We start from the raw sequence: 10,782 nt of genomic DNA, 5'->3' as shown, positions 1-10,782 counted from the left end.
CACCAGGTAACCAGTACAGACCACCACCAGGTAACCAGTACAGACCAGTTAGATGTTAGCTAGAAGAGTTAGAAGTCAGTTAGAAGGCTAGTTAGAAGTCACTTTAACTGCTGACCTCATTGGTCGGAGATGGAGTCATTACTCATCTCTGTTACCTTCCTCTGAACTAGACTCATGTCATCATCACCCAACACCAGACACAGTGTCGTGAGAGCTGCTTCCTGCTGTGTTATACAACCCGGTGCTCAGGAACACAAGATCACATCCTTTCACATGAACTAATAATTACCTTCCATATAACCTACTAATACGCAGGTAGGAGGACAGATATGAACACATTACTAATACGCAGGTAGGAGGACAGATATGAACACATTACTAATACGCAGGTAGGGGGACAGATATGAACACATTACTAATACGCAGGTAGGGGGACAGATATGAACACATTATGAATATGAACACATTAATAATACGCAGGTAGGGGGACAGATATGAACACATTACGAATATGAACACATTACTAATATGCAGGTAGGGGCACATTACTAATATGCAGGTAGGGGGACAGATATGAACACATTACTCATATGAACACATTACTAATGTGCAGTATTTGTCTCCCTGCTGTGCCGTCATGAACCCTGGCTGAATGCGTTTCACCTGAATGTGTCGACACAGGCGTGGCGTGTCTGACGGGGTGTGGTCTGACAGAGCGGAACGGCTCCACGTGCTCCAGAATTCTTCAGAACCCCTCTGACCCCCTGCTGCGCTGCAGGCCTCAACAGGAAGTGGAGACAGAGCCCTTCCTGTGATACTGATACGGTAGAGGAGGGGAACGTACAGCCCGCCAAAGCCTTTCCTCCGGCCCGCGGAGGCAAGGGCAAAAAAAAAACAACCTACGATATAGTTATGCAAGCATAAGTGACAACTTTTGAACGAAATGAATTAAGGAGAAAAAGGTTAATTTCCTTTTTGTTTACTTTGGAATTTTGAGGGTCACAATGGGGTAGCCTAAACAAGTCGCAGTGTCATTTCTAAATCTAACCATTGACGACTAGAATGGCATCCGCCAAGAAACAAAAGGTTGATAATGAATGTTGTGCTTTCCAAGAAAAATGGACTGATGATTACTGCTTTGTTGAAGTAAAGGGCAGGCCGGTTTGCCTTGTGTGTGGAGAATCGCTCGCTGTAATGAAAAAGACCAACCTGGAACGTCATCACAGTACTAAACATGCTAGTAAATAAAGCTTCTTGAATCTTGAATAGGCTAAGTGAATTGCAGGGGCAGTTAAACACACTTAACGCAAGGACAAAATAAACGCACTTAAGCAAAGTTTGAGTGCCCAACAAGCAGATTTCCCCAGACCAAATTTAGAGAGAGAAAACGTTGAGCATGCAAGTTATGTGTTGAGGGAGTTATGTTCTATAGGCCTAAAAAAAGTGCGGCCCCCGAAACAAGTTACAAAAATTGATACGGCCCTTGATGTCAAAAAGGTTCCCCACCCCTGCGGTAGAGAGTGTACCAGTAAGGCTCAGTCCTCACTGGTATGGTAGAGAGCGTACCAGTACATACCAGTAAGGCTCAGTCCTCACTGGTACGGTAGAGAGCGTACCAGTACGTACCAGTAAGGCTCAGTCCTCACTGGTACGGTAGAGAGCGTATCAGTAAGGCTCAGTCCTCACTGGTACGGTAGAGAGCGTACCAGTACGTACCAGTAAGGCTCAGTCCTCACTGGTACGCTCAACCCACTGACCCACTCGGGCAGATCACACTAGAGACAGACTAGAAGAAACTAGAACACAAGATAATACTCAAGACAAGACACCTAGACTTCTACACCAGACCAGATCAGTACAGACCAGACTGGACTAGACATGACTGGACCAGAGCAGACTCAGACCAGACCAGAAACCAACCAGACCAGAGCGGACCAGATCAGACCAGACCGGACCCCCACTAGACCAGACCAGACCAGACCAGACCAGGTCTATACCAGTCCTTCATTCCTTCCTATCAGGCTATTAAACACTGTATTTATTTAACCGTTACCGTCACTGCTGCCCATGGTTTCCCTGTTCTGACCCGTATGGTGGCTTAGTCAGTTGTTATGTGTATGTCGTATGGTGGGTTAGTCAGTTGTTATGTGTATGTCGTATGGTGGGTTAGTTAGTTGTTATGTGTATGTCGTATGGTGGGTTAGTCAGTTGTTATGGGTATCTTGTTGTTCTGCTGCCTCTGACGTAGAAGGACCTAGGTTCATATCCTGTTCACAGACTGGATGAGCTAAATAAATAAAGTTCTCTCAACAGAACCGCCCTGACCTGAACCAAACAGAGAAGCTAAAGGTTTCCTTGCTGTAAATAGTAGAAGAGCTTGCAGTTATAAATCACCCTGAGCTCGCTGGCTAAACTAGCGGGGCTCAGAACCCAGCCGAGGGCCCAGGGACCAGTGAGGGGCCCTGGCTAAACACTGGGCGGTGACTCAGGGTGACGTAAACGTTCCCTCACCGTAAACACCCTCCTCTTCATGACGTCAGGACCAGCTGCTGGGAGTCGCTGAGTCTGTATCGCTAGGAGACGGGAGGGAGTCACACCGCAGCCTTTTGACATGGCTGCTGTCACGGGTGAAGGTCTCAAACTAACCAGACTCCAGTGTTCTGCATGAAGTAGTTCAAAAATAACTAGTTCATTGAACAAGTTCATTTTTCTATGAACTTTGAACTGAACGTAACATATTTTTAACTAAAGAACTTGAACTTGAACTAGTTCAGATTTTGTGACATTCTGAATTGATGCTTAGGTCCAGATGACTTGTTTATTAAATAGAGTTACTGCCTTAGTTGTGATGAATGAAACAGGTGTACAAATAATATCCACAACAATCTGAGATTGTAGTGATGGGCAGCAGGTAATGGAGATGATTCATTTTAAAAGATAAGCACAGAATACTCACTCCAACAGTTTTTCTTCGGTTTCTAAAAAAAACTGTTAATGAACTGAACATGAACTAGTTCAAAACTGAATTGGTGAACTATGTGAATTTATTCAATTTATTTTGTATCAACTGAACTTTGAACTAGTTAATGTGAACTTTGAACTTGCACAACACTGCCAGACTCTAGTTAACTAGTCCAGACCAGAATCAAGTTAGTTAGACCCGACCCTAGTCAACCAGACTCTAGTTAGCTAGTCTATATTACACTCTAGTAAGGTAGACCAGACTCCCGTTATCTTTTCTTGTTAGGTAGTATATACCAGATTCTATTGAGCTACATTCCCTAGTTAACTTGTCAAGACACTGCTCTTGTTTGCTAGTCTAGAATTGAGTTAGCTAGATAGAGGAGACACAGGGCAGGTGTGTCCCCCCCAGGAATGCACTCTGCCACCAGGAGAGACGTTCTTGAACCTTGAGTCACCAACACTCCTTTCACTCTTTGGCCGTGAGAACGACAGTTGAAGAGACGCCTGGAAGTTTTTCCATCAATGTCACCTGTGGGTTTCAACGTAAATCACCAGGTGAGGAACAATGTGCTTCACGTTGTCTTTGATGTTATCACTCTGCTGAACTCCAGATCGCCTGCATTGCAGAAATGCTTTGGAAATACTTTCCGGGGACAGTCCCCGTTGTGTCCCCGAAAAGTATTTCCAAAGCATTTCTGCTATGCAGGAAATACATACAGAAACTCAGCAGAGCCTCAGCAGGGCTGCACTCAGAGAGGCGATCTGGAGTTCAGGAGAGTGATAACATCAAAGACAATGATGTTATCACTGTCTTTGATGTTTCTGTCTGTCTGTCAGAAACATCTGTCCGTCTGTCTCTCTCAGAGAGAGAGACAGACAGACAGACAGAAACGTGGCTATTTCCTTAGCCATGGTGTCTCCTGGCTCTTAACACTGGCCCTACTGTGTGTTGAAGCAGTCTGCAGCTGTTCTGAATATTACGTATGAATCATTGTTTTAGTTTAAGACGAAACAGACCCTGACCTGGAGGGCTGTACGCTCGTTGACGACACCCCGGAAATTCCCCTGGATTTCACTGTGACTGAAAGAAAGATTTGACAACCCTGTCCGCCAGGGAGGACAGGGCAGTGTTAGTTCTGTATGGTGAAAACACTACACGTTTGGAGGTTTCTACACCGCTGAGCCCAAAATGTCCCCGGATTTTGTCTCAGAAATCTGGTCACCTTACTGTACTCCCCCCCCTCCCCCCTCTGGTGTGTCCCCCCCCACCACCTCTGGTGTCCCCCCCCTCTGGCGCCCCCCCCTCTGGTGTCCGCCCCCCCCCCCCACCTCTGGTGTGTCCGTCCCCCCCCTCTGGTGTGTCCCCCCCCCCCCCCCCCCCCCCCTCTGTTCTCTGCTCTGACTCAGCAGCAGGAATGCAGAGGGGGAGGGGCCGGAGGGAGCAGGGGGCTGGAGGAGGAAGCGTGGAAAGTCCAGAGTGGGTGTGTGTGTGTGTGTGTGTGTGTGTGCGTGCGTGCGTGTGTGTGTTTATTTACTTTACATACCAGTGCCCCTCTCCCCTGGAGGGGGGGGGGGGGGGGGGCACTGACACATGGCCAACTAGCCTGGTCTCTATTAGGTCCTCAGGGCCAGCTAGCCTGGCCTCCAGTAGGTCCTCAGCAGGCTGTGGTCTGATGAACCCGTTCTGCTGAAAGGCTGTTGACAGGCTGTTGACAGACTGTTGACAGGCTGTTGGGGGGACCTGGCTCACCACTCTGTTCCCTGTCCTCCCCCACCCTCACCTCCCTCTCACCCTCACCCTGTCACCTCACCCTGTCACCCTCACCTTCACCTCTCTCTGAGAGAGAGAGAGAGAGAGAGAGAGAGAGGGAGAGAGAGAGAGAGAGAGAGAGAGAGAGAGAGGTGAGGGTCTGTCTGAGACAGACAGACAGAAACGTGGCTATTTCCTTAGCCATGGTTCTCCTGGCTCATAACACTGGCCTCACTGTGTGTTGAAGCAGTCTGCAGCCGTTCTGAATATTACGTATGAATCATTGTTTTAGTTTAAGACGAAACAGACCCTAACGTGACGACGAGCCCCTGAGCGAGGCTACTGTCATGACGTCAGGTCTGTATGACTCCGCCGATACCAGAGGAGTGAGCCGTGTTTATTACACCCAATGAAGTTAATTAGACCTGCATCTATGTTCATTTAACTTCAATCAATAGATGATGATTAGTATGTAGATCAGATATTTCGAGTCTGTTAATTACACCTGATGAGGCTATGTTAGAGACAAAATTAGTATTCGTATCTTGCATACTAACTACACCCGTTTCATTGGCTGCGTTAGCTCTGACAACTACAAGATAAACGTAACGGATATACACTAGTAACTAGTAAAGAAGGTAACTACCTTCTTTAAAGTACTAACTACATGATATACACTAGTAACTACCTTCTTTAAAGTACTAACTACATGATATACACTAGTAAGTACCTCATATAAAGTAGTAAGTAACTACCTTCTACACCATGGGCTCCCAGAAAGAGGCAGAAAGCATTCACTTGTTTCATTTGAGACATTTTCTTTAATTCATCATAAATAGCAAATAACAATAAATAACTAATAAATAAATAACTTCAGATATTCGAGTCAGTTTCAAGGACAAGTGATCTGATAAATCCATAAATAGAGTGAGCAGTAAACTGCCCGCCTAGTGCGGTTCATAATTCAAGTTTCTCTTCAGTTCTCTTCAAGTATTGAGGTTCACTGGTTCAGGTCCTCGTCGGGGTCTCCATGGGTCCTCATGTGGACTTGACTTCACGATGCCTCCTTCAGACCTCCTGTAAACGTCTCCGGGCTGCGGGTCCCGGGCCCCAGGCTTCGTCGCGGGCCTCCGGGCGCTGTGCTCCGGGCCGGCTGGGTGACCGTGTCCTTCGTATGGTTGTCGGCCCCGGGACCGCTTCAGTTGTCGGTTAGCTTGTGGTAGACCAGCAGGGCCACCATGTAGCCGTTCCTGGTGCTGTGGTCGTACGGCCTGGCGGACTCCGTCTCCGCCCCGGAGCCGTTGGACAGGAGGCTGAACCAGGTCGGGCTGCCCTCCTCCCCGGCGGGCAGCTGGAGGCTGGAGAGACCGTCGACCTCAGCCAACCGCAGGGCCTGCTCCTCCGCGGACCGCAACGGGAGGACCTGGAGGTCTGTGCTGGTGGTCGGCGTGTCGGGGCTGGGCTCCTCGGTGTAGATCTGCCAGAGCAGCACCAGCACCAGGGCCAGCAGACACCGCTTCGCCGCGCTCCTCTCCACGGGCGGGAGATGCATGCGGACCTTGGCCGGGTACATGACCCGGGTACAGCGCTTCTTGGACCGGAGAGGACCGTAGGAGCGGACGGCGGTGGCCTGCGTCGGTATCCGCTCGAAGGTGAAGATCTCCGGCTGCGTGCTGCGCGTCGCCCGCTGAGAGGCGACGGTCTTCGTGTAGGATGTCTGGACAGAGGCGAAGGTCTCCGGGTAGGAGGTCCGGACAGAGGCGAAGGTCTCCGGGCAGGAGGTCCGGACAGACATAGTCAGGCTTTCTGATCTCGAGTACATTTTTGATTTGCTGTGATTCGCTTTCTCGCTTCTTGAGCGTCGCTGGTAACTTAATGCCCGTTCAGCCCCGGACCTTACTTATATCGTCTAACCGACAGCGTTTAGACCCGCCCGTCGGCTGGTCACGCCCCTGTTTCTCAACGAGGAAACAGGAAAGTGAACGTATTAAAGTTCCTGGCCTGTTGTTTTGTATTATCATCATTGTCCCATCAGGAAAACTAGTGAACTACTAGTTAGTTAGTTAGTTAGTTGTGGAGGCATACAATACTGAAACTGCTGTGGTGGAGTAACAATCTAAAATATATAACCGTTTATAAATACAATGCACTGTTATATTATATTTGAATGAGTCAGTATGTACGATGAGAGAATGTCAGGTATGAATAATTGAATGTCAGGTGATTGATTGATTGTCAGGTATGAATGAATAAGTGAAAGTCAGGTATGAGACGTTTCTCCAAGTGACACATTATTAAAGAGCTCATGACTCTCTGTCTGGCCAACGGCTCCCAGAAACACTGACATGCTACACACATGTGCGTGTGTGTGTGTGTGTGTGTGTGTGTGTGTGTGAAACACAGGGTCTGTCTGAAGGGAAATACTGAGCCAGTGGAAAATATTTCAAGAAGCTCTACGGACAGACACACACACACACACACACACACACACATATAAACTAAAGACATAGAAACCACACACACACACACTACGCACACACACACACACACACGCACCTATAAACTAAAGACATAGAAACCACACACACACACTACGCACACACACACACACATATAAACTAAAGACATAGAAACCACACACACACACACTACGCACACACACACACACACACACACATATAAACTAAAGACATAGAAACCACACACACACACATACACACACACACACACACATCGAAACTACACACACACACACACACACACACACACATCGAAACTACACACACACACACACACACACATAACCTAACCCGCAAATCAGGAAATAGTCTCGATCAGATTTCCCGGGAATCCCGTCCTTGGGATTAAAACCCGCCCACGCTGAAGAGGTTCTTTTCTACGACCCGCCCACGTTGAGTAGGTACTTTTTTAGATGGAAACGCGACGTGCCTGGAACCAATCCAAGTGTCCATCCATGCCGCGCTAAGTCGCGGCGCGTTGAGCTGGTGCTGTCGGTGGTAAAGCGGCAATTGTGTCTTTGTCAGGTCTCCATCAGATAGTGGTCTTGACAGCTGAATGGTTATGAGGTCATCCTCTAAGCTGCTGATTGGCTGAGCTGGCTGAGGGCCAGAGGATCAGAAGTGTACGTGCCGAGCTGGACATGGGCCCCTGGGGTCGGCCAGCAGCTCAGTGGGCTGACACAGGCTGGGAGGAGCCACCGTCCTCCATCACTAGCCGGGGTCACTGGCCGGGGTCACCGGCTGGGGTCAGGGGTCGTCTCTAGCTGGTCGTCTCTAGCTAGTTCGACAACGTCCCTTATCAGCTTATCAGCTCACCTTGTTGTCATTATTATTATTATTATTATATAAATTATAATATTATGATATTTAAATTAATATTATTATTATATCCTTATTATTCACGTTGATCAAGTAAAGAATAACAATTAACCCGAGATATGTCATCTTTCTCTCTGTAACTTTGAGGTGCATCTTGTGAACGACTGGCAGGGAAAGCGAGGCATTATTTCATCAAACACACGCCGTCAGGACAAGCCTCAACGGGCCCCAGTGCCCTCAGCAGCGTTCCTCCAGTGTTTGCACAATGAATAGAAAGAATAGAACCCAGGATGTTCCCTACACCTACGCCGCGGTGATGACAGCCGTCTGAACTCACCCGCAGGTATTCGTGGTATGAGGGCCACACCAGTCTCACTTCCTCTGCCTCCCTCACCTGCAAGGGAGCGTGGGAGAGTGCGGGAGGAGCGTGTGTTTCTCTGTGCAGACCCAAGAACGGACCTGACCAGAGTGGACACTGAAGTCCAAAACGCCCAGAAGTTTTCTACTGGTGGAGCTCCAGATGTTTCTACTGGCGCAGCTCTAGAAAGTTTCTACTGGTGGAGCTCCAGATGTTTCTACTGGTGCAGCTCCAGATGTTTCTACTGGTGGAGCTCCAGATGTTTCTACTGGCGCAGCTCTAGAAAGTGTCTACTGGCGCAGCTCTAGAAAGTTTCTACTGGTGGAGCTCCCGATGTTTCTACTGGCGCAGCTCCAGATGTTTCTACTGGTGCAGCTCCCGATGTTTCTACTGGTTGCCATTAGTCACCTATAAATAGAGTTGAGGCAACTTTGCTAGAGTAACAAGTCTGAACTCATCTACAGGTATTTGTGGCATGAGGGCCACACCAGCCACACTTCCTCTTCCTTCCTCACCTGCAAGAGAGCGTGAGAGGAAGTGTTTCTCTGTGTGGACACAAGAAATTAACTGACCTGCTCCACGGCCCCCACTGTTTTAGGGCCCTGGGGGTTCAGGTCCTCTTTGGCCCATGAGGTCTTATCTCTGCCTCCCCTCTGGCCTCTCCAGCCACCCAGCATGTTGCCATAGCACTCTGATACTGGGCAGGAGCACAGCCCTGTGACTGACACCAGGAGACCTTCTGTGGTCCCTGCTTAGAGGAGGACCAGGACCAGAGAGGAGGACCAGGACCAGAGAGGAGGACCAGGACTGTTTAGAGGAGGAACTACATATTAATGTTCTTCTTTAGGGATTCTAGAAGACTTTCCTAAGGAGGAAACGTTGGCCCTTGTGGTAACACAACATTCCCAATGAACAAAACCACATTTGAGTGATTCTGAGGTAGGCTTCCCTGTTCAAAGGGGCATGTTTTTGCAGGAACTTGCCCGGGGGGTGTATCCACACAGTGGCGCTTCATTCAGCCGTGACATAACCTCCAGCTCTGCCAAGAACAGCCTCCTGCTGGACTGGACCATCGACGTCTCCTGTCTGCTACAGCTCTCCTCCTAGAGAGGAGAGACAAAGAGGGGAGACGGACAGGAGTGACAGAGAGGAGGGACAGACAGGAGAAACAGAGGAGAGACGGACAGGAGAGACAGAGAGAGAGACCCACAGAGAGGAGAGACAGACAGGAGAGATGGAGTGTATGTGTGTGAGAGTATATACACAATAATACTTATTGTGATTTATTTACATTTATTGGGGTAACATACACATGAGTTAACAAATAGATGATATAACAAGCACATGAGTTAACAAACAGATGATATAACATACATATGAGTTAACAAACAGATGAGTTAACACACAGATGAGTTAAACAGATGAGTTGTGTAGCAGAACGTGCACGCACATCCAACTATGTACAGGTGCAGGGTAAAATAATAAGAAAAAGTATACCCACACACTGTCGCTGCTGTGCCCAGTGATTTTATTCCATTTTCACAACGTTTCGACCGTAGAAGTTCGTGACAGGAACAAAGGGTGGGAGGGGATATATACCCATGAAAATGGGCATCGTTCTTAATTAGCCAATCAAGGAGTAAGGGACGTAATGTTCATCAATTAAATACATCATCTTATGAGTGTAAAATAACAAGTCTTGTACAATAACAGTCTTGGCTTACTAAATAGAAAAAAACTGTAAAAACCGTATCAAAACCGTTCCCCCAGAGTGCAAAGTGCCACACATTTCACATCCACCACAAATCAAAAAGCAAGGTAAAAAAAAATTTGTTTACAAAGAAAGAAAAGGAGAAGTGTCCATACAGAATTATGGGGAACTGGTTAGTTCCCACATTATGGTGCAACAGGTTATCACGAATCACCAACTGCAAAGAAACAGAAGTGATGGTCAGACACAGAATAACAGGCATAAAAGGTCAAATTCTTTGTTAACAGACAGATGAGTTAACAAACAGATGAGTTAACAAACAAATGAGTTAACAAACACATGAGATAACATACAGATTACGTAACATTTACTTTAAATTGTTGCAGTTTAACCACCTGATAGAGTTTAGTGTTCAAATATTAATCACACTACTCCTCCTTTTTCCTCTTTACATATTTACATTGCTTGGGAATGTTCCTTTTTCACTGTATACATTGTTCATTTTACACCATTAATATTGCTTGTTAATGTACTTCTTAGCTTCCAACATCACCAGTATGATCTCATGTTGTGGAAAGCCAGTAGGTTGACGAGTAGGAGGTCAGGGTTATGGTCAGCTGACAAGTAGGAGGTCAGGGTTATGGTCAGCTGACCAGTAAGA

At 47.5% G+C, this 10,782-nt stretch overlaps 1 protein-coding gene across 1 annotated transcript; it reads right to left on the bottom strand.

Moving 5' to 3' along the window:
• Window positions 1-5,521: 5,521 nt before the first annotated feature.
• ier3 (immediate early response 3) lies at window positions 5,522-6,586 on the bottom strand. Its single transcript, XM_084468022.1, has one exon. It carries the CDS (start codon window positions 6,534-6,536, stop codon window positions 5,913-5,915), a length of 624 nt encoding a protein of 207 aa, XP_084324148.1. The 5' UTR covers window positions 6,537-6,586; the 3' UTR covers window positions 5,522-5,912.
• Window positions 6,587-10,782: the final 4,196 nt, after the last annotated feature.

Source organism: Micromesistius poutassou (assembly GCF_964030765.1).
Source record: "Micromesistius poutassou genome assembly, chromosome: 5".
In the NCBI taxonomy this organism is placed as follows: Eukaryota; Metazoa; Chordata; class Actinopteri; order Gadiformes; family Gadidae; genus Micromesistius; species Micromesistius poutassou.
This window is presented reverse-complemented; position numbering and strand designations above follow the sequence as displayed.

Coding starts and splice junctions, on each gene's coding strand:
- ier3 (XM_084468022.1), bottom strand. CDS start 6,536: ATGTACTCGAGATCAGAAAGCCTGACTATGTCTGTCCGGACCTCCTGC.